A 25,553-nucleotide genomic window follows, 5' to 3' on the forward strand; every position below is an offset into this window, starting at 1 on the left:
TTTTTTCTCAACAGTTAATTACAAGAAAACGGCTCGGTAGATTTTCACCTAATTGGTGATTTTTGAATTTTTAAAATAGATTCAGAATTGCGGGCTAAAACGGGGATGAAAATTTTTTCACTTTTCTGCTGTGTACGAAGAAACGGTTATGCCGATCATCGCACAAAATTGATAAACGCTATTCCTCAGCGAGATACATCGAATGGCTTTTAAATTTTTGAAATCGGTGCAACCGGTTTTTTCTTTGAGAAAACTTCGATTTACGGCAAAAAATCTGTTCACGCACCCGCACACACACACATACATTCTCCAAATTTGGTCTCATTCGATTCAGAATGGCTTGAAACGTCAAGAAAACATAAAATTAGCGATTCTGGAATTTAATTATAAATTAGTTAAGTGATTCAAAGTTTACCGGCTCAGCTATTCCATCGAGCATTAAAGGCTCAAAAAATTTTAATATTTATATTATGAATTATATTACTTACAGTGATGAAAATACCAAGCTCATCAGGTTCGCGTATTTCAAGAACAATCTCTCTAACTTCACTCGGATCTTTTACTTGAACTTCTGCAGCCGTCGGTTCGGAACGTACTGGATGTGCAGGCGTATTATTCATAATAAGATAATTCTGATTGCGACAAGCACGAACAACTGTCTTATGTCTTTGTATTAGAATTTCGGCCTCCAATTGTCTCCATAATTTATCACGCAAAGCACCTTTGATTTCACGTCCTAGCAGCTGTAACTGCTGAATTCTTCCAGCCAATTCTTTATCAAGATAGCGTGATGTCAGTCTGATCAAAACGGAAGAAAAAACGTAAAATTTATTATATTCAATTTTATAAGAATAAACTTGCAGTATTTGGATTTGATTATTGTAGTTACCTGGCCTCATATACTTCAGATTGAAGATTGATAATACAATTTCGTAAACTATCATTTTCTTTCTTCAAAATTTTAGACAGGGCTCGGGCTTGCGCAAACTGTTTGCTTTCTGTAAATTGTATTTATAATTACGCTGATATATATTCACATAATGTAAAGAACGCAGAACAGTTTTTTAATATTTCCGATAATAAAATATTTTATTTATAATTCGATGTTTGGGCCAAAAGTATGAAATACTGCAATCAAAACGGATTTGCCAATTATAAATGGAACACAATTAAAACATAACTACCTTTAAATTTTTTCCAAACCAGAAATGAAGCATATATGAATATAAAAAAACTGAAGTGTAAAAATAAGTTATTCTATTTAAAACAATGCAAATTAATGCAATTTCTGTTGAATTACTTCGAAGGTATTCATTTAGTGAGTTTATTTAGTGTTAATACCAATCGTAAAATTTCTCATAATTAGTTATTTTATACTACGGCACGACAATTTTAAAAATTAATATTGCAAATTGTCGAGGAACACGATAAAGTATAAGTTCACAAGAAGTAACAAAGAAACCAGAGGCACATTTGTTGGCATTTTAAATTTATGTGTGCTATTGTTTCGAGTAATGATGATGGTTCTTGTCAACTTGTATCATTTTAAAACTAGTAGATGTGAATGCGATGAAAGAAATTAAAATCCAAGTAAAAGCATCATTTTACCACAAAAAGTTTGTTGGTTGTTCAGTGGATTGATCCGTAACCGATCGGATATGTCTTTTAGGCTTTTTGCCTCACGAACATCTCTCGCAATCGTCTCAAGTTTATCTTGCAACAGTTCTTTTTCTGCTTGGCAACCTGAAAGCTCTTCCCGCAAATTCACAAGCTCGGCCTAAAAATATTATCCTTTTATTAAATTATGAACAAATAAGCATGTTATACCAAGAAAAACACTAAACGTATATAAATTTTAATTTTATAATATAATATAACATTATATACATATATATATATATATATATATATATATATATATATATATATGAAATTATTTTTTTGGCCAATACGTCGAATAAAAATATAAATAAAAAAATAATTGCTTTATTGGACCAGTTTCACATTACGTTTGTGTCATCTTTAGCAAGTTCTGTGAATATTTATATAAAATATTAGAGAGAATACAATAAATGTAACACTAATACAGTTCTGTGAATATTAATAATATATAAAATACTAGCTGACCCGGCAAACGTTGTTTTGCTAAGTAAGGTATATTCTAAACAATTTCTAGAGAATCAAAAATATTAATACTTCAAAGTGTATAACGATGCGTTGTTTGAACGCTATATACAATGCTGTATTATAAAAACAATAAACCCTATTAGTTTGTCTATATTTTGTCAATACAATTAAACTGGAAGATTTATACACTTTCTATAGAAAACATAGTATAATCCAACCCAAGTCTTTTTCTGGTCTTTCGACTTATTGATTACGTTTCAAGTTTTCCAGATTCCTTTTTGGATTCGGGATTTTGTGTATAATTGTAAATAATGCTTATACGAAATTTTCAAATTTTTGCGAGGAGAGATAAAAAATGAATTAAGTATTTCTTCTTTTATCCTGCTTTTTGAAAAGTTTCAAATAACATTCGATGAATTAAAGTAAATTTAATAAGTATATATGTAGAGCAGGGCGAGGCACGAAGGTCCAATTTGACTTTGAGCAAATATTAATGATATTGTATAAATCAAACCAATCATATCACAACAAATAACACATTTCAAACAAACAATTATCTGACTACGTTCAGCAAAACTGTCAGCTACTTCATCATTGTAGAAAGGTGCATTTTTGCTGTCTTTAAAAAATTTATTATCTAGACTTTTTTACCCTATAGGCGGAGTAACTTGTAACGGCCAGGTGGCAAACAGGTTTAATGTCTTATTTTAATTTTAAAGGTATTTTAAAAAACAATAACATTTTTAACTAATGCTAAAAAACTACCAACAGAAGAAAATACTTTTAATATGGATTTTCAAAGATTACCGTTTATGTCCCGATAGCAAAGTCATAAGAATCAAAGTTATAGCTGGTTATACATCTTTTCCCTCTACTTTCAAATATTGTTGTTAAACAATGCCTATCTTTACTGATTTTTGACACATCGATGGTGGACCTTTTTAACCCCGGACCTTCATATATTACAATCAATTCTGCGATAAATTCTGGGAAATTATAACTGGAAAAATGTTATTCGACAAAATGTCCATTTGATCGATACCAAATTTAGGTTCTGAATTTAAATAACATAAATAAAAAATAATATAACCTAGAAAATGTTTTATAAATACCAATGAGCATATAATTATACAAATGAGATATATTGACATATCAAAAAAGTTTATATTTTGAGTCTCTAGTAACACTTGCGGCCCGTTTACTAACGTTTTTGTATATAAATAAAACTACAAACAAAACTACTTACTACAAATTTATCATAATTAAATAATATTCGCGTAAAACATCATATTATACGTAATTGAACATCATCTGTCAAAAGCGTTTGACATTTCACGTAATTGCCACCGTCCATTGTTTTATTTAAATAACGCTTCTACAAAAATTTTCGAAATAAAAATGTAAAGTTTCTACGCGGATTTGAAATAATTTCTCACCTTTTGGACCTTCTCTGGATTGGCACGAATTTTTCAAAACTAAGACTGGCCAAATCAATTCAGCCGTTTTCGAGTATTACTTCGACATTTGAAAGAGCGCTCCATTTTTATATATAAGATTAGAGAGAATACAATAAATCTAACACTAATACAAAAATTACAAAATGACGTATTGGCCAAAAAAATAATGTCACATACATACATATAAAATTATATTTATATACTTATATATAAAATTCTTCTGTAACAATGTAAGTTTCATTATTCCTCCTAAACTATAATTCCGATTTTCATGAATCTTCCTAAAGTTTGTTCGGGAAATTTTCTAGAATGTTTTGATTCATAGAAATATAGTTAGATTGTAGAAATAAATAGAAAAAATTACAAAAAACCGCTTATCATTGTTTGCCCTTGAAAATATTTGAAGCTAGTTTGACATTAAAAACAATTGAAGACTGCCATTTGCCAAACATTTCTATTCACTTATTGGCTAAGGCAATATTAAAATATAATAAATTCAATATTATGAATAAGGAAAATGTAATGTCTATATTATTAATGCTGAAAAGCAACTGAGATGTGCCAAAAATTAAATTAATATAAGATGCAAATAATATAACATGCGCCTGACAGTCGGCGCATGCGTCTGACGCGCACGGCGAATCGTGTTCTCAACGAACGCGTGGTTTGCTTTTGCTTGCAATAATTTTGTCTGCGCACTTTGCGAACAGATTCGCCGTACGAATTCGTGCAAAGGAAACGAGCCATAAGTGATTGCGCTCAAAAATATTCAATTTGCAGTCGTTTTGCCTTACTATACTAAGTCACAATACAAAAAAAATATTTAGAAGTTTCATTGTGTCAAAAATTCATATGTTTGTCATTGGGTACGGTCTGAACTTTTTTTACTGTTTTCCATTTCAGTTTGGAATTTTGGAATAATGGGATGAACAAAGGTTCATCTTACTCTTCAAAAGTGAAAACAATTTAGACTCCTTTACCACTTCTCGGGTGGATGACATTTCTTTTCAGTGGTGTAATTTTACTTTTTTTAAAATAACGTTGGGTATCGATAAAAGAACTAATTATAAGAGAAAAATGTTTGATAATGTTTTTCAAAAAAGCAAATACTTTTCAAGTTACTGGCTACTGAAAATATGTTTCTTTTTTGCGTTTTTCATCATTTTTTGCTAATATCTTCAAAAATATACATTTTAACGAAAATCGTGTAATGAACAAAATTATATCAATTAAAATCTTAATAAATCGCTATTTTATAGTGTTTTAGGAACATTATTAGGCTAGATATGAAAATGGATTTTTATTGTGCTCAAAATAAGCTTTAAAATGAGTACTTCTGCGTGTAAAATGAGTAAACTATCATGCAAATAAAAGACGCATATAATGTTTTTTCATTTAAATCAAATAGTTTTTCAGTGCCATTTCCACCAAATTTAAAAATAATCGTATTCCATCTAGAATTAACTTGGTTTAAGAGATCTTGATGGATTCTAGAAAATACTACAACTTTAGTACAAACGATTTTCAAAAAACTCATGATTTCATGAAAAAAAAAACATTAAAAAAACATCCAATTTCTCATTTTAATATCTCTGAAAAAATACGTATAAAAGTTTATATATATATATATATATATATATATATATATATATATATATGTATATATATATGAAAATTCGAGGTATTTGACTGACTAATTATTGTTGTTTATTATTTTCCCATTACACAAATATTGATAGAGATATTAATTAAGGAGTGCGCGGCTGTCCAGCCAAGGTCTTTCGAGCCCTTTAACCCTTCGCCGTTTCACAATAAGAGAAGTTACGGTAAAATTTATGATAGAGAAAGTTGTAGCTCATTTAATCACCTTTAAAATAGTGTATTACAAGTTCTGATAAAAGAGTAATAATCCAATTAATGCTGTGGATGGTGACGGAGTGCAAATTGTTAAAAATATTGAACTTAAGATAAAGATTAGCCTATTTCCAAAATATCAAGTAAATTGGAGCACAGTATAAAAATTCACAGAGCAATAATTTTGTTGATCGTAAGTTGAATAGAGCACATGTGAACAGGATTTGACAAATTAATTTACTTCAAATATAAACTTAAGCAATAAGGTATATTGATTTATTGGAGAAAAAAATGTAATTTAGATATTAAAATTTCTAAAAGCCAGTTAAAATATGGTACGAAGTTATAAAAATTATAGGCAACATTATTGAAGCAATTATTTTGGGTAGAAAAATAAAAGGTGATATTGCACCTTTGCGCAAATTCTATATATTAATTCTTTCTGAATTTGTTGTACTTTTTAAAAGATTTCAATTTTCAGCACGTGTGTCTTATGCTATGACCATAAATCACAAAGGCAGACGATCATTTTTAGTGTGATAAATTTGGAAAATCAATGTTTTAGTCGTGAATAAACAAAAAATCATTCATTTATACATCCACATCTACAGGTATGACTGAAAATACTATATAACCCTTAAATGCAATAAAATAATCGCAATGTATAATTTTTAATATACAATTTTCATGAACATTTTTTAATATTTGTTAAATGAATAATTAAAGTGTTAACTGTGGGAATTGAGAACAATCATTTTATTTGAAACAGTTCTACATCGAACATCACTCATATATTGGTGTAAATAGTAATTCAAAAAACAGTAATTATTATTTTTAACTAAGCAGTAAATATTAGTATAAAATATTGAAAAATTGTAGACGTGGGTACAGAACAACGTCTGTCGGGTCTGGATTGCTGGAACTTCCCGTACCGTAACAAAATGATCGAGGAATATTAAATGTTTTAAAATAGATTATTATAAATATTGTAACATTGTCGAATATTTATAAGAATTATATAAACTAAATTGGAAAGTTAAAATTATTTGCTTAAAGTATATCAGAACAGAATTAAAATAAAAATCTGAATTATTTTCGATATACAAAATAAAATTTTTTTGGAAAAAGAAATAAAAAAAAAAATTGATGCAAATTTTTTTTTCCAAAGTCAATTATTTTGTTAAAACAAGCAGAAAGTTATTGAAATAATTCAAATCGGACGCTTAGTTCTCTCAAAAACTGCCATTTTTTGCAAATTTAGCTCTGTACCTCCGAAACCGCTGGACATGCCTTTGCCAAAAACTAATCACCTCTTCTCCCTGTCATTACAAATTGAATGTTTTTGGGATCATTCGAATCGGATGCTCTGATCTGTCAAAAACTCGATTTCGATTTTCTGCACTCTTTGCTCCGTATCTCCTAATCGGCTGGATCTGCCTTTGCCAAAAACTAATCAGCACATCTCCCTATCAATAGTAATCGAAGGTTTTTTGAACCATTCAAATAGGTTGATCCGTGCGCCTGAAAATGTGCACGAAAAATTGTATCCATACATACATACACACTCACACACACTTTTTACTGAGGTGTGCCAAAATGTACAGAAACCTTCAAAACGTCGAGATTTGTAAAAATTTTCAATTTCGATTTTTGGCCCATTACAATAACTTACCCTATGGGAAGTTAATAAAGTATTAAAAAACTTTTATTTATTCGTTTCGACACCAGATGCGTGTCATCATTCAGCAACTACAATAAATTTGGAAATTTTTACTAATAATAACAACCATTATAAAATAATTATAAACATAGAGCAACATTATACATACCACCAGGACAAAAACACTCAAAAAAATATTTTTTTAAAAAATTAAACTTGTAACATATTAGAAAAGGACATTTTTTTGGAAAAATAAAAGTTTTTGAATACTTTATTACTTTTGTATTTCGACGAATGGGCCGCTAGTTACTTTAAAATATGTTTCAACGTCGAAAAAACTATCAAGATATATATATAGGGAGATATTTGACAACCTAATATATATATATATATATATATATATATATATATATATATATATATATATATATACATATATATACTAGCAAACCCGACGAACTCCGTTTCGCCACCAGATGGTTTCGTGAGAAAGATAAAGAAATTTTTTGTTTGTTTTATATTTGAGAAGGAACAATTTGATTTTATTGCACAACAGTAATGAATTTATTTCGATTACAAAAATAAAGTGTTTTTTAGTTGAACTTCTCTAAGTAAATGAAAGTGAATCCGCATACTATCCGTTTCATGGAAGTGATCTTTGGTAAACCACATTTTTTGTTTTTTGGTCTGACGTTAACACAAACAAAGCGGATGGTTTTCCAACTCGTGAACAACCAACGTATAATTGCCTATGTGAAAAACAATGATTTTCTAAATAATCTATTTGAAATTTATCCCGCAAACACTAAGCGATTGGCCTTGCGACTTGTTATTGCGAACGCAAGACGAACTGGAAATTGCAATCGTTCGAAGTCAAACCAAATTGCAATTTTTAATTGAATGGTGAAATTCAGTGCGTGTACATCATTATACTTTGCGGCAAGAATTGTTTGTTGACTTAACCAAGCATAATTCTGATAATTCTCACTAATGTCATTACTCGAATTTTTAATTACGGTGCGTGAGGTTCCAGCAATTTGCATTAAGGCACGATGACATGCACTACTAATTTTCTTAGCTATAAACCTTGCGGAGCTCGAGACCTTTCCAACGAATGCAAAATTGTCGAAATTGGTTCGTGCGTTTTGGAGTTATTTCGTCAAGAAGGAAAACCCTACTTATTTTTATATATATATAGAAGATATTCTATTTAAAATTATTTAAAACAATTGTTGATTATTTTCATTACTCGAATTTTTAATTACGGTGCGTGAAGTTTCAGTAATTTGCATTAAGGCACGATGCCATGCACCACTAATTTTCTTAGCTATAAACCTTGCGGAGCTCGAGACCTTTCCAACAAATGCAAAATTGTCGAAATCGTCTATATATAAGTGTCGTGTAAAATATTTGTGTCGGTTCTCAGATTTATGCTATTGTTAGTCCGAACTATTAACATTGATTCTGCCATGCTCCGTTTAGATAAGTCTTTTTAAATAAGTCATGGCAGAATCAATGTTAATAGTTCGGACTAATAATAATATAATTTAGTGTTCAATCAATTTTACATCATATTTAATGTTTCCTGTTTTTCCTGGTTTGGTATGTATAATTTCTTCCTTTTATATATTTATATTTACTATCATCTGTGTATTTATGTTAAATGTTTTTTTAGATTACTGAATGATTACGCACATCTAGTGTCGAAACGTATAATGAATAAATAATTTTGTTATTTAATCTTTTTTTAATTCGACGGTTGGGCTGCAAAAATATTACAAATATGTATCAACGTCGACAAAACTATCATCATATATATATATATATATATATATATATATATATATATATATATATAATAGAGATGGGTAACTCACTCCGGAGTTATCACTCCGATACAACTCCTCCCTCGAAGTGAATCCGAGTGGAGTAGTCTCAAAGGTTTTGTCATATCCGACTTTCCTAAACTGGTACTATATCTGTTAACATGTGCAGATATTTGCTAGAGATTTTTTACTAATACAAAATTTGGATCGAAAGAAGTGGTCTTTTTCTCGTCTCACAGCCAGTTTTAGGAATTTCCAGGTATATAATGTCTCAAAATAATGCTATTTTGTATTTTATATTCTGTATACGATAATGTTTGTTCGTAAATTAGCTCTTCCAATGGTATGCAACCAGCTTAAAAATAATTAGTATTATAACTTTTACACAATTATGATTTTATAATTGTGTAAAAGTAATAGTATGCTAATCAAACTACCTGATGTATAATTAATTCTCGAGAAGGAAATAATAAAAGAATGTGAGGTATTATTATTTTGTAAAAAATATTATAAACAAAGATTTGTTCTTATTTCATATATAAGGTTCACTGCATTATCTTATATATAAAAATATATAAAAATGGAGCTCTCTTTCAAATGTCCAAGTAAAACTCGAAAACGGCTGAATCGATTTGGCCACTCTTAGTCTTGAAAAATTCGTGCCAATCCAGAGAAATTCCAAAAGGTGAGAAATTATTTCAAATCCGCGTAAAAACTTTACATTTTTAATTTGAAAATTTTTGTTGAAGCGTAATTTAAATAAAACAATGGACGGTGGCTGATACGTGAAATGTCAAACGTTTTTGACAGATAATGTTCAATTACGTTTATTAGGATGATTTACGTGAATATTATTTAATTATGATTAAATTGTAGTGAGTAGATTTATTCGTAGTTTTATTTATATACTATTTATATATTATATATTATTATAAACGTTAGTAAACGGACCGCAAGTGTTGCTAGAGACTCAAAATATCAACTTTTTGGCATATTTTTCTCAAACACGGTGCTCTGAAAAATCTCATTTGTATAATTATATACTCATTGGTATTTATAAAACATTTTCTAGGTTATATTATTTTTTATTTATTTTATTTAAACTCAGAACCTAAATTTGGTATCGATCAGATGGACATTTTGTCGAATAACATTTTCCCAGTTATAATTTCCCAAAATTTTTCGAAGAATAGATAGTAATATATGAAGGTCCGGAGTTAAAAAGGTCCACCACCGATGTGTCAAAAATCAGTAAAGTTAAGCATTGTTTAACAATATTTGAAAGTTGAGGAAAAAAGATGTATAACCAGCTATAAAATTGATGTGAAAACGGTAATCTTTGAAAATCCATAATAAAAGTATTTTCTTCCGTTGTTAGTTTTTTAGCATTAGTTAAAAATGTAATTATTTTGTAAAATACCTTTAAAATTATGGAAAGGCTTTAAACCTTTTTGCCACCTGCACGTTTCAAGTTACCCCGTCTATAGGGTAAAAAAGTCTAGATAACAAATTGTTAAAAGACATCAAAAAAGCACATTTCTACAATGATGAAGTAGATGGCAGTTTACTGAACGTAGTTAGATAATTGCTCGTTTGGTATGTGTTATTTGTTGTGATATAATTGTTATGGTTTTCACAATATAGTTTATATTTGCTCAAAGTCAAATTGGACCTTTGTGCCTCGCCCTGAAGCGTAATTTAAATAAAACAATGGACAGTGGCTGATACGTGAAATGTCAAACGTTTTTGACAGATTATGTTCAATTACGTTTATTAGGATGATTTACGTGAATATTATTTAATTATGATTAAATTGTAGTGAGTAGATTTATTCGTAGTTTTATTTATATACTATTTATATATTATATATTATTATAAACGTTAGTAAACGGACCGCAAGTGTTGCTAGAGACTCAAAATATCAACTTTTTTGAAATGTTAATATGAAAATGCACTTTTTTGGCATATTTTTCTGAAACACGGTGCTCTGAAAAATCTCATTTGTATAATTATATACTCATTGGTATTTATAAAACATTTTCTAGGTTATATTATTTTTTATGTATGTTATTTAAATTCAGAACTTAAATTTGGTATCGATCAAATGGACATTTTGTCGAATAACATTTTCCCAGTTATAATTTCCCAAAATTTTTCGAAGAATAGATAGTAATATATGAGGGTCTGGAGTTAAAAAGGTCCACCACCGATTTGTCAAAAATCAGTAAAGTTAAGCATTGTTTAACAATATTTGAAAGTTGAGGAAAAAAGATGTATAACCAGCTATAAAATTGATGTGAAAACGGTAATCTTTGAAAATCCATAATAAAAGTATTTTCTTCCGTTGTTAGTTTTTTAGCATTAGTTAAAAATGTAATTATTTTGTAAAATATCTTTAAAATTATGGAAAGGCTTTAAACCTTTTTGCCACCTGCACGTTTCAAGTTACCCCGTCTATAGGGTAAACAAGTCTAGATAACAAATTGTTAAAAGACATCAAAAAAGCACATTTCTACAATGATGAAGTAGGTGGCAGTTTACTGAACGTAGTCAGATAATTGCTCGTTTGGTATGTGTTATTTGTTGTGATATAATTGTTATGGTTTTCACAATATAGTTTATATTTGCTCAAAGTCAAATTGGACCTTTGTGCCTCGCCCTGAAGCGTAATTTAAATAAAACAATGGACAGTGGCTGATACGTGAAATGTCAAACGTTTTTGACAGATGATGTTCAATTACGTTTATTAGGATGATTTACGTGAATATTATTTAATTATGATTAAATTGTAGTGAGTAGATTTGTTCGTAGTTTTATTTATATACTATTTATATATTATATATTATTATAAACGTTAGTAAACGGACCGCAAGTGTTGCTAAAGACTCAAAATATCAACTTTTTTGAAATGTTAATATGAAAATGCACTTTTTGGCATATTTTTCTCAAACACGGTGCTCTGAAAAATCTCATTTGTATAATTATATACTCATTGGTATTTATAAAACATTTTCTAGGTTATATTATTTTTTATTTATGTTATTTAAATTCAGAACTTAAATTTGGTATCGATCAAATGGACATTTTGTCGAATAACATTTTCCCAGTTATAATTTCCCAAAATTTTTCGAAGAATAGATAGTAATATATGAGGGTCCGGAGTTAAAAAGGTCCACCACCGATGTGTCAAAAATCAGTAAAGTTAAGCATTGTTTAACAATATTTGAAAGTTGAGGAAAAAAGATGTATAACCAGCTATAAAATTGATGTGAAAACGGTAATCTTTGAAAATCCATAATAAAAGTATTTTCTTCCGTTGTTAGTTTTTTAGCATTAATTAAAAATGTAATTATTTTGTAAAATACCTTTAAAATTATGGAAAGGCTTTAAACCTTTTTGCCACCTGCACGTTTCAAGTTACCCCGTCTATAGGGTAAAAAAGTCTAGATAACAAATTGTTAAAAGACATCAAAAAAGCACATTTCTACAATGATGAAGTAGATGGCAGTTTACTGAACGTAGTCAGATAATTGCTCGTTTGGTATGTGTTATTTGTTGTGATATAATTGTTATGGTTTTCACAATATAGTTTATATTTGCTCAAAGTCAAATTGGACCTTTGTGCCTCGCCCTGCTCTACATATATACTTTTTATTAAATTTATTTTAATCCATCGAATGTTACTTGAAACTTTTCAAAGAGCAGGTCAAAGAAGAAATACTTAATTTATTTTCTATTTCTCCTCGCAAAAATTTGAAAATTTTTGTATAAGCTCAGTAGTATTATTTACAATTACACACAAAATCCAGAATCCAAAAAGAATCTGAAAAACTTGAAACGTAATCAATAAGTCGAAAGACCAAAAAATACTAGGGTTGGATTATACTATGTTTTCTATAGAAAGTGTATAAATCTTCCAGTTTAATTGTATTGACAAAATATAGACAAACTTGATGATGATGATAAATTTTATATTTCTATCAATATATATTACAAAGTCCAGTATCATATTTTATGCATTACTACCTAATAGGTATTTTTGCAATTTATGTATGGTATTTAAGGAAATTTTAATAATCTAGTTACATATCAATATCAATAATGTTGACAATAAGTGAAAAAAAAGGAAAACAAAAAAAACACTATTCGTTCAATTATAACTTACAACTAAGATAACACTAAAGCTTAATACTAACTAAAATATATTATTATGAATAAGTGTAACTATATCTTTTCCAAATACTACTGCTCTATCAGGTGGTTTGGCAAAGCGTATTTGCCATACCATATCATGTCTGATGTGATTCTTCCTAGGCTTTTTATGATTGGATTTGGACTATGTTTGCAATTTTCGAAGAATTTCGCCGTCATGTTGAGTATGGTCTCTTTAAAAGGTTGCAGATTGGACTTTTCATGAAGATACTTATTAGATTTGTAGTGTTTCGTAATTGGATCTCTCTGCTCATTTAGTATTAATCGTAATACTTTATTTTGTAATATTTGCATTTTATGAATATTACTTTTACATGTAGTGACCCAAATTTGTGCCGCATAGGTGATTATTGGTCTTATTAATGTGAGATATATTGTCCTCTTATATTTTGAGTTCAGAACACTGTTTCGATGTAGTACTGATTTTAGTGCGTTCATTGCCCCGTATGCACTACTTAATTTATTTTTAATGTGTTTTGTGAAGGTTAATTTTTGGTCCAGTGTGACACCCAAGTATTTGACACTGTTTTTCCATTCGATTGGTATATTTGTTACTTGTAAATTGTAATATGGAATACTTCTTTTATTACATTTAGAGAGAATTATTGCCTCGGATTTTTGGGCATTAATTTTAAGGCGCCACAATTTCGTGTAGTTTATGATCTCGTTTATATGTTGTTGAATTCTCTCTATTATTAAAGTAACTGATCTTGATGAGCTTAGGATTGCCGTGTCGTCTGCAAATATCAGCATGTCCGTTTTGGGGGAAACTGGAATATCATAAATATATAAGTTGAACAGTGTAGGTCCAAGTATAGATCCTTGAAGTACCCCTGCAGTAACCATTTTTTGATTTGAAAGTACATTACCAATTTTCACTTGAAAATTTCGATCACTGAGATATGATATGATAAATTTAATTATGTACTTTGGGAATTTTATATTTCTATCAATATATGTTACAAAGTCCAGTATCATATTTTATGCATTACTACCTAATAGGTATTTTTGCAATTTATGTATGGTATTTAAGGAAATTTTAATAATCTAGTTACATATCAATATCAATTAACGTTGACAATAAGTGAAAAAAAAAGGAAAACAAAAAAAACACTATTCGTTCAATTATAACTTACAACTAAGATAACACTAAAGCTTAATACTAACTAAAATATATTATTATGAATAAGTGTAACTATATCTTTTCCAAATACTACTGCTCTATCAGGTGGTTTGGCAAAGCGTATTTGCCATACCATATCATGTCTGATGTGATTCTTCCTAGGCTTTTTATGATTGGATTTGGACTATGTTTGCAATTTTCGAAGAATTTCGCCGTCATGTTGAGTATGGTCTCTTTAAAAGGTTGCAGATTGGACTTTTCATGAAGATACTTATTAGATTCGTAGTGTTTCGTAATTGGATCTCTCTGCTCATTTAGTATTAATCGTAATACTTTATTTTGTAATATTTGCAGTTTATGAATATTACTTTTACATGTAGTGACCCAAATTTGTGCCGCATAGGTGATTATTGGTCTTATTAATGTGAGATATATTGTCCTCTTATTTTTTGAGTTCAGAACACTGTTTCGATGTAGTAGTGATTTTAGTGCGTTCATTGCCCCGTATGCACTACTTAATTTATTTTTAATGTGTTTTGTGAAGGTTAATTTTTGGTCCAGTGTGACACCCAAGTATTTGACACTGTTTTTCCATTCGATTGGTATATTTGTTACTTGTAAATTGTTATATGGAATACTTCTTTTATTACATTTAGAGAGAATTATTGCCTCGGATTTTTGGGCATTAATTTTAAGGCGCCACAATTTCGTGTAGTTTATGATCTCGTTTATATGTTGTTGAATTCTCTCTATTATTAAAGTAACTGATCTTGATGAGCTTAGGATTGCCGTGTCGTCTGCAAATATCAGCATGTCCGTTTTGGGGGAAACTGGAATATCATAAATATATAAGTTGAACAGTGTAGGTCCAAGTATAGATCCTTGAGGTACCCCTGCAGTAACCATTTTTGGATTTGAAAGTACATTACCAATTTTCACTTGAAAATTTCGATCACTGAGATATGATATGATAAATTTAATTATGTACTTTGGGAATTTTAAAATAATTAGTTTATAGATTAATCCTGTGCTCCAAATTGTGTCAAAAGCTTTCTCAATGTCAAGTAACACTAGTCCTGTATGATTACGTTTGTTAAAGTTAGTAATGGCTTTTTCTACCAGCACAGATAGTGGATGCATTGTAGAATGTCCTTTTTTAAACCCAAATTAAAAGTTTGGTATAATATTTAATTTTTCTATATGTTTGTTGACCCTGGTTTGTACGACCTTTTCTGCCACTTTACTCATTGTGTTGAGTAGTGCAATTGGACGATAGTTTGCTGGTATATTGTTTATTTTACCGGGTTTGTGTAATGGCATCATGATTGAACTCTTCTATTGAGCTGGAAAATAGCCCAAAATCAGTATTTGATTTATTACTCTTGTTAGAAGTATCAACGCTTTATGCGGCAAGTTTTTAATTATGATGTTTTGCAACCCATCGGGACCTGGAGCTTTATTGTTTTTGAGAGTTTTTAATGTGTCTATTATTTCCTTGACAGTAACAATTTTAGTCTTTGATCTACAGTGAGCAGTTTTAGAGATGAATGATTGTACTACATTTTCTACTTTCTGGGAAAATAAGGTGTTTTGACTGTCGGAATTTAATCGATAATTATTTTCAAATTGTATAGCTAGTGCTTCGGCTTTCTGAATTTCTGTCGAGGCCATCCCCGTATCGCAAACTAGGGCAGGTATTTGTGGAAGTCGCTTTGTGATGCGCTTTATAGTTGGCCAAATATTATTCGGATATGTGTTAATTTTGTTCAATTTATCAGTTCAGCATTTGTTACGATATTCCCATATTTCTACTTGTATTATTTTTGTTAGTTTATTTACATGGGATTTCAGGTGTTGATTACCGGAAACTTGCCTAAGTTTTTTGACTTGATTTTTGAATTTTATTTTATTTATTATGTCTTGTGGTAAGCTGTCAGCAGTATATTGTTGTGGATTTCTAGAAGAAATAGTTAATTTAATAGCGTAATTTATCGTGCTTGTTAAGTGTTCAATTGCTCTATCTAGATCTTCTTTTTCAATTATTTGCATTCTATGATTGATATTTAAGTTTATTAATTTTTTAAATAGTATCCAATTGGCTTCTGCGTAGTTTAAGTACTTTGTATTGTCAGACTCATAGATGGTTAATTTTCTATTTATTTGTATGAATACTGGATTATGATCCGAGTTTAAATATGGCAGAGATGTCGGTTGAGTTGTTATATGTACATTTTTTGTTAAAGCCAGGTCAATAGTACTATTGTTATGATGCACACATTGAGAAAATCTAGTTGGAGTATCTGGGTAATGCAGCTGAACATTGTTCACTGTATTATTAATATATTTGTATAGTTTTTTACCACTGTTATTATTTCCTCTGCATTTCCACATTGCATGTTGAGCGTTGAAGTCACCAGCTATAAGCACTTTATTGCTAACATTAATGAGTGATTTGATGTCACGTAGTAATAATTTGTTGCACGGAACATAAATAGATATTATTGTCAGTTTAGAATTTTGAGTAAATATATTCATGGCAGTCGCTTCAGTGTACTTCAGTTCTGGTAAGTTGAGTTGCTCATGCTTAATGCAACGCCTGACAAGAATGGCTGTACCTCCCCATGAAGAGTTTTCTCTATCTGTTCTATACACTTTGTAATTTTTAATATAAAAAGTATCTTTCTTTTGTAAATGTGTCTCATTTAAAAGGACTATATCAATGTTCTTAGTTTCAAGTAATTCAATAAGTTCAGCTCGATTTTTCTTGATGCCATTTGCATTAAAGTAAATTACATTAATGTTATAGGTTTGGTTCAAGGCCATAATTTTAATGAGTCAAGTATTAAATGATATTTTTCACCATAGGTCTTTGCTGTCTTGAGAGCTGTAGATAATGTGTATAATTCCTTAAATATTGTTGCCACTTCTGGATCTTCAAATGCTGATTTTATATGTTTCGCTGCATTTAAAATCCCTTCTGTCGTGCTAAAATCCGGTTCTGCCAAAGAGTTTACAGCTGGATTTTGGGGTCTGGATTTGCATTGTTCTTTTGCCTCTGAGATGACAGCAGAATATGTCCTCGACGCATAAGGTGAATTTGCAAATTTATTCTTCTTTTGCTCCTTGTACTTGAGCAAGTATTCACAACGCGAAAAGTTCGCAGGGTGTTTTTCTCTACAGTTGATGCACTCTGCTGGTTCATTGCTAGTTTTTTTACACTGTCCTGGTAAGTGGTCATCAGTACATTTTACGCATCTGTATTTCAAGTTACAGTTGTAAGAGGTGTGACCTACTGTTTGGCACTTTCTGCATTGTTTAACATCTGGTGGTTTATAGTTCTCCCATTTAAAAAGATGGCCGTTGATGTTGTTCATCTTTTTTAGATTATTCATATGCTGACTGTTATCCAGTATTATTATGTAGATAGGTAGTTTTATTGTGTGTCCATCCGAATGTTTTTTCTTGAGTTGAATAACTTTTTTAACTAGTATGTTGTTTTCGATGAGATAGTCATGAACTTCCGCATCTGTAATGTGTGGGTTCAGTCCAGTAATAGTAATTTTTTTTAGAGAAATTGTTACTGGTGGAGTAAGGAGTATAAAATTGAAGTTTTAATTCTTTAAGTTTTGTTTTTAATAATTTCATGATCTTTTATATTGGTAGTATAAAGTTTATGTCTGTATGGATTAATGTATTCAAGAGTAAATGATATTTTAGTAGCGTCTTTTACGTACTTAATAGTTTTAAGATCAATTGTGCTTCTGATAATGATAGGTGGAATTTTTGTAGAAACTTTTTTGATGGGAGCCTCTTCATTACTGTCAATATTGTTTGAATTTCTCCTTCGTTTTTTGTTTGTCACTGTTTGAAAATCGTCCATGTCCATGTCATCTCTGTCTGTTAAGGATTCGAAACTATTTGAACAAGAAATAGTACTTGTGGTTTCTTCCATTGTGTTTTGGGTAGGATCTACATTATTTAAATTTATTTCTAAAGATTTCCTGGGAATATCCCTAGGTAAATCTTTGTTACCTTCTGTTCTTCCTGCAGCTGAATCCAGTATCGTAAATTGACCTTGGTATAAGTTTCTCAATTGCTGCTTTAACACTAAAGACTTTTTATCACCACAATCTTCGGTTTTCCAAAGATCCTTCTTCTTCTTTTTGCCTTTCCACTTCGACATCAGCCACAATCCGGGAACATTTCGAGCACTTCAAATATCTTCTGCGCCAATCTCCAAGTGCCAGTTCTCTTCCCTGCCTGCCTAGTCCACACCAAGTATCTCTTCTCTTCACCAAAGTTCAGAGTCATCTACCGTGCCAGCTCAAGTTGAGTTCAGAGTCCCAGAGTCAGAGTCATATAGACAAACTAATAGGGTTTATTGTTTTTATAATACAGCATTGTATATAGCATTCAAACAATACATCCTTATATACTTAAAGTATTAATATTTTCGATTCTCTAGAAATTGTTTAGAATATACCTTAGCAAAACAACGTTTGCCGGGTCAGCTAGTCTTATATATAAAAATGGAGCTCTCGATTAAATGACCCGGTAAAACTCGAAAACGGCTAAACCGATTTAGCCAGTCTTAGTCTTGAAAAATTCGTTCTAATTAGTAGATTGTGGGAAAGGTGAGATATTATTTCAAAATCGCGTAGATACTTTACATTTTTAATTTGAAAATTTTTGTAGAAGCGTGATTTAAATAAAACAATGGACGGTAGCTAATACGTGAAATGTCAAACGTTTTTGACAGATGATGTTCAATTACGTTTAATAGGATGTTTTACGTGAACATTATTTAATTATGATTAAATTGCAGTAAGTAGTTTTGTTTGTAGTTATATTTATATACAAAAACGTTAGTAAACGGGCCGCAAGTGTTACTAGAGACTCAAAATATCAGCTTTTTTGAAATGTTAATATGAAAATGCACTTTTTGGCATATTTTTCTCAAACACGGTGCTCTGAAAGATCGCATTTGTATAATTATATACTCATTGGTATTTATAAAACATTTTCTAGGTTATATTATTTTTTATTTATGTTATTTAAATCCAGAACCTAAAGGGTCTGGGCGTGTTTCCATACAGAATTGGCCCCACCCTTGTATTTAAATGATTTTGATGCCATTTTATAGGTATTTTCGAGAAAATTCGAAATACCAAATTTCAAATCCGTAGCTCATCATTTGGCCGAGATGTCAGTGAAAACACTTGAAAATGGCCCCTTTTTTCGAACTAACTTTTTGTCGAAAATATGAGAGATATCGAAAAAATGTTAACGTCATTCTATTTATACTGGTCTTATTTATGTTGTTCATAACAAATAATGTGAAAAAATTATTTCTTAGTGCGTAAAAAGGTGAAAATGATTTTTCATTTTATATTTTCTACCAGTGCGGCTCTTTGGACTACTTTCATATTAGCATCATTCGAAAGCCTGTACATTTTTCTTCTGTTATTCAAAAATTCATTTCAATGTAAGTGGAACTTTGGGTGAAAAGTTGGAAAAACTGAAGCTAGTACACACGCTGCCGGTACAAGAACGCCCATATAAAGAGCGACGAGCAAGCATAATATAAGGATCGTCGTTATCGCACGTCTCAACAAAATCTGTATATATGGAAATATTTATTAAAATCCAAAATACATTTATATTTTGTATATAAGTTTATTCATTAGTCATAATAAAAAATCCAACGCGCCGAATAAAACAATAATTATTATTATTGATTATTTTTATTCGCCGTATAAGATTCTGACTAATATATTTTAATGTATGAAAAACTTAAGATTTCAATATTTTTCATATTTTAAAAGTATATTGAAAAATATATCTCTGTAAGCAATTTGTTTACATAAATTCTATAATTTCACAAATTGTAATTATTGTGGTTTACCATGGAGAATAGGTAAAATAGCAATTATTATTTTTTGAATCGATATTAGTTTTGCAAAAAATATATTTTCTTTTCTGCGCACTATTTATGACTTGACTGAAATTGCAATAATTTTACATTTTAGTGACAATTTTATCATAATATCGAAAAATTGCAAGTATTACAATAATATACATAGAAAGGGAATTAAATTGAGAAATCTGTGAATGATGCAGAATTGTATAGTAGTTACATAGAAAAAAAAATTATAATTGTTTCTACTATTCGCTGAAAAAATAATAGTTGTCATTTGAATAGCCATGGATAGCCTTAATAATTATAATTTTAACAACAGAGATATATTTTTTGTAATATACTTTTAATACTTCATATATTTTTAATACTTATATACTTGCGTTGAGTAGCTATGAAATGTATTCTGACATATATTTTTATCGATTTTTTATTTAATGATAACTATATAAAATATAATAACATTGCAAAAAATCAAAAAAGGTAATGAATTAAAATTAAAATACTTTTTATTGCCGACGTAAATATATGAAAAATATTGAAATCTTAAGTTTTTCATACATTGAAATATATTAGTCAGAATCTTATACGAGCAAATAGTCGCTCGATACACTGTCTTGTAATGGCTAACACAAAATGGTAATTTAGATTTCCATATTTTAAATTTTAAATTATAACACACAGATGATGAGACAAACCTAGTCTCGAAACGTTTGTGAAAATTATTATTTAATAAATTAGTGCAAAAAGGAGTGTTGTTTGTTCATATTTCCAAATTAATATCTATAATCCGTTGTATAAGAGCAATATTTGATTTACTTGAGCAGCCCCAAATCTGAAGACCATAAGTCCATAACGGTTTAATTATCATATTATAAATAAGGACCTCGTTTTCTAGAGATAATTTAGATCTTTGTCCAATGAGCCAGCCGAGTTCTTTAACTCGCGTTTTAATTTGCTTTACTTTAGTGCAAATGTGATATCGCCAGGTGAGTTTTTCGTCAAAGTGAATTCCAAGATATTTGAGGGTGCTGACTGTTGGAATTTGATTGCCATTTAAGAATACTGCAGGACACGATTGTTTGTTAAGAGTGAAAGTAATGTGGCTAGACTTAGACTCATTGATGCCTATGTTCCATAGTTTGGTCCAATCTTCAATCAAATTAAGATGATACTGCAGTTTTAAACAAGGATTGTCATCAGTGGATAAGATTGATATGTCGTCTGCAAAAGTGGAAATTATGGTAATAGACGTTGTAGGAATATCGCACGTGAACAAGGTGTATAGGACCCAACACACTTCCCTGCGGTACCCCTTACTTGATAGGAAATACGTCTGGCGACGAGGAATTAACCTTGATTATGAACTTTTTGTTGACAATATAAGATGTTAAGAGATTATGATATTTTACTGGTAAGTAGAGTCTAATTTTTGTGACAAGCCTGTCGTGGCACACTTTGTCGAATGCTTGTTTGACGTCCAAAAAGACGACGGTGCAATATTGTTTGGATTCGAATGCGTTATAAATATGACTGGCAATCCTGTGGCACTGCTGTATGGTTGAGTGCTCTTTACAAAATCCAAACTGATGATCAGGAAAGACATTCCTGAGTTCTTCCGGAGTCCTTCAGTCTAACAGGAGTTTTTTGTCGTAATAGGAGTAGGAGTAGCAAATTTTGAAGCATCATGTAGGAGAGTATTAAAGGAATCGATGGTGTTTTCGATATCAGCGGAATTTTTAACTTTGAGGTCAACGTTGTGTTTTACAAACTTCCGGTAGATGTCCCAGTTTGTTTTATGGTTGCAGATCCTAGAGAAGGGATTAGAAAGGCTTGCAGATGTGCTTATGCTGGCTATTACTGGACTATGGTCAGCTGACAAGTCATAGCTTGCTCGTACTTCCTTGTGATTGGAGCTTATACCTGATGAAACATAAAAGTCTAATAGATCTGATTTTTTGGCAGGATCGCTCGGCCAGTAGGTGGGGGAACCTGAAGAAAGAACACTATAAATATGTTTATATATTGTATCAAATAGCCGTTTTCCTTTAGGATTATTTAATCTTGAGCCCCAATTGACATGTTTGCTATTGTAGTCTCCGCCGGCGATGAAATGACTATCTAGTGTAGAGAAGAAATCTTGAAATTGTAAACTGGTTATATATTGTCCCTCGGCGGACAGTAAACTGCAGAAACACGTGAGTTGAATGAATTCATGTTTATTGAAATTGATGTAGCTTACAAAATTTCAGATTCGTATTTATCCAGCTCATAATGAAGAAGATTAGATTTTACAATAATGGCAGTCCCACCATGTGCGGTGCCATCGGGATGGTTAGTGAAGTATGTCTTGTAATTTGGTATATAAAAATTTGAATACTTGGTGAAGTGTGTTTCACTAATTAAAAAGATGTCGATATTGTTGTGCCTCAAAAATAATTCTACTTCGGCTTTGTGTTGATACAAGCCGTTAGCATTCCATAATCCTAAATTTAAGATATTAGACATTATTTAATTTTATTGATAAACGTTGATAAAATTTTGACAATCATGGTGTTTTGTTCCATTAACTGGCTAAACATATTTCTAAATTCGGTCAGGAAATCAGACATCGATGGAGTATTACTGTTATTAATGTGATTTTGATTGTTGTTAAATAGGTTTGATTCCGATTTTATTACCTGAGCATAAGACATATGCTGAGGGTTTGCGTACTGTAAAATTCTATTGTTGTGTAAGTTGGATTTGTACCGGTTTGCATTTGCTTGATCGTTATCTGCACCGACAAGGTGAAGGTAGTAAGAACACCTTTGTAGTTTGCGGTATGATTATCGCCGCAATAATAACAAAGAGGCGGGGCTTCAGGTGCTTTTGTACACTTTTTAGAATCATGATCAGAGCCGCATTTCACACATATGAATCTGCGGTATAATTATCGCCGCAATGATAGCAAATAGGCGGGGCTTCAGGTGCTTTTGTACACTTTTTAGAATCATGAATCATGTTGCAATATCGCTGGGTCTGGCCGTACATTTGGCACCTTACACACTGGGGTATATTTGATGATTTTATTGGGGGCTCAAAATGAATTATTTGGTTTAACATTTTATTCATTTTAAAAATTGACGAATTGCTGAAAACATGTTCAGCAGTTGTTTTGTTTTCGGGTGTATGATATTAGTAATATTTCTGACAGGATGACCTTCTTTTTCAATTGCGGCTTTGATGTCATTTTTATATGCAGCATAGTGCAGATATTTGAGTACAACTCTGTATGAGCGTTCCGCTTGTATCTGGTAGGTATGAAAAACAACATCTCTTTCGCGCAGAAATTTAACAAAATTGCGGTGGTCTTCTATTTCAAAAACGGGAGCACTATATTTGATAAAATGCACTGAATTCACAAGTAAAGTGACTTACTAGATCAAACACTACAATAACTGCAACTAAATAAATGCTGTTTATTATGCTCATTGATTGTACTCAGGTATTGTATAATCGATGTGTTCGCTTCAAGCGTCGAATGAAGAATGATGAGTATGGTAATATGATGCGCGATTTTGTTTTGATTAAATACGCATAAAACCGTACTATCTGATTTCAAGTTAGTCATTACGTTACGATAACGAGTGATGTCGTTCGTCACATAATAAACAGGTTTTATTCGATCGACATGTAGTCGTTATCTTATGACCCAAACAATTGTCGCATAAGTTTAATTTTTGAATCAGGGATCGCCGATCAGGTATACTCAATGTTAGAAATTTCAAACAAGTAAACACTCTGTGTTTGTTGTCGTATTTATTTTTCAACAAAAATGACCGGCTAATTTTAGTGTTTTTGTAATTTGGCTTCTCGTTTGCGAAATTATTGGTCATACCATATATTTGATTTTTTGCTTGTTGTGATTTTTGCAAAAACTGCAGGTCTTGATATTTGGGAAACTCTCCTTGATAAAAATGCTCGAATTTTTCTTGTAACAATGGATCAAGTTTCGAGAATGCTAGTGACGTTATTGAGAAATCATAGGCGTCGGGAATATTTAATTGGGAAAGCGCTTGCACCGCGGTATCGAATTTTTCAAGGAATAAATTTATTTGTCCAGAAGAAATGATTTTGAATGATAATAGCTGTTTGAAATAATTTGTGGCTAAGTAACGTTTATTTTTTTTTTTTTTTTTTGATGAGCGCTTCCCAAAAAATTTGATAATTATTAGAGATCGGTAGTATCGAATGAAATATTTTTAACACCGGACCCTATAACACCCCTTTTAAAAAAATGGAATTTTGATACATTATCTAACTCGGTATTTTCATGAATTAGTGAATTAAAAGTTTCATAGAATAATGGCCATTGTTGAATATCACCTGAGAATTTAGGTACTTCAATGGACGGTAAATGTTATTTGGGTACAATGTCTTTAGTTGAACTATGCACATTTTTATTATCTAACAATTTCTCAGTGTGTTTTATTTTGGTATAAATTGTTTCAAGTGCCTTTATTGCGGAATATTCCGGAATGTAACTAGGATTATCAGGGTCATTTATCATTTATCAATTGAATAAATTGTTCTCGAGCATTTTCCGTAATAAATAAATTTTCAAGAAATTGTGTCTTATTGGAAGGTTTATCAATTTGTTGCGATAGATCGTACGTTTCTTGAACAATTGAAAAGTACATCTCTCTCTTGGCGGTTAGACGTGCAATTTCTGCACCAATATCGAGTTTAGGCGCCATTATAAATTTTTGTTTTCGGAATACACCCAATTAATCCTAATAATAATTAGGATCCGGCTCGAAGAACCAAACGTTTAGATTGTGGGGTTTCTCAACCCCTTTCGAAGTATTTTATACTTCGAGGAATAATAAACAAAATTAAATGTTTCAGAAAACAAAAGCCAATTGAAAATGAAATATATAAATTAAAAATAAGGTTCTTCTTAAGCCGTGATGAATGATAAACTAAAATATATTCTATATAAATTTTATATAAATAAAAAAAGAAATAAGAACGAATATTCTTATTGAATGGGAATGTTATCTGTTTAGAAGTCCTAGCCGGCAGCTACTTGGTTGGGTCTGGAAACATCAGCGTAGTCGGTTGGAAATGTTGAAAAGGAATTCGAACACACTGATAACAAAAAATAACTAGTTGACTTGACATACAATAGAAATTTAAACCACTGATAACATTGAATTTATTGCAAACACTGAAAGGAACTGAATGTACTAATTGGAAGTAACTGAAATTAATGAATTGAACCGAATGAATGAAAACCACAGAATGAATTGACTCGAATCGAACTATTGCCTGCATCGGCCTTTTTATGGGTCGGAATTGTCCGATTGCATAAATTTAAAATGTGTTATCAGAG

At 30.6% G+C, this 25,553-nt stretch overlaps 1 protein-coding gene across 1 annotated transcript in view; it reads right to left on the bottom strand.

Moving 5' to 3' along the window:
- LOC113375804 overlaps positions 1–25,553 on the bottom strand; it is a 220,980-nt gene that overhangs the window by 160,019 nt on the left and 35,408 nt on the right. The window contains exons 3-5 of the mRNA XM_026615750.1: positions 1,609–1,777; positions 890–998; positions 489–798 (exon numbers count right to left, since the gene is read on the bottom strand). Of these exons, the coding sequence (XP_026471535.1) occupies positions 489–798; positions 890–998; positions 1,609–1,777 (588 nt within the window). The remainder of the gene's footprint in view (positions 1–488; positions 799–889; positions 999–1,608; positions 1,778–25,553) is intronic.

The sequence above is a fragment of the Ctenocephalides felis genome, unplaced genomic scaffold, assembly GCF_003426905.1.
Source record: "Ctenocephalides felis isolate EL2017-DRISC unplaced genomic scaffold, ASM342690v1 CF-g0.4_SCAFFOLD_01886, whole genome shotgun sequence".
In the NCBI taxonomy this organism is placed as follows: Eukaryota; Metazoa; Arthropoda; class Insecta; order Siphonaptera; family Pulicidae; genus Ctenocephalides; species Ctenocephalides felis.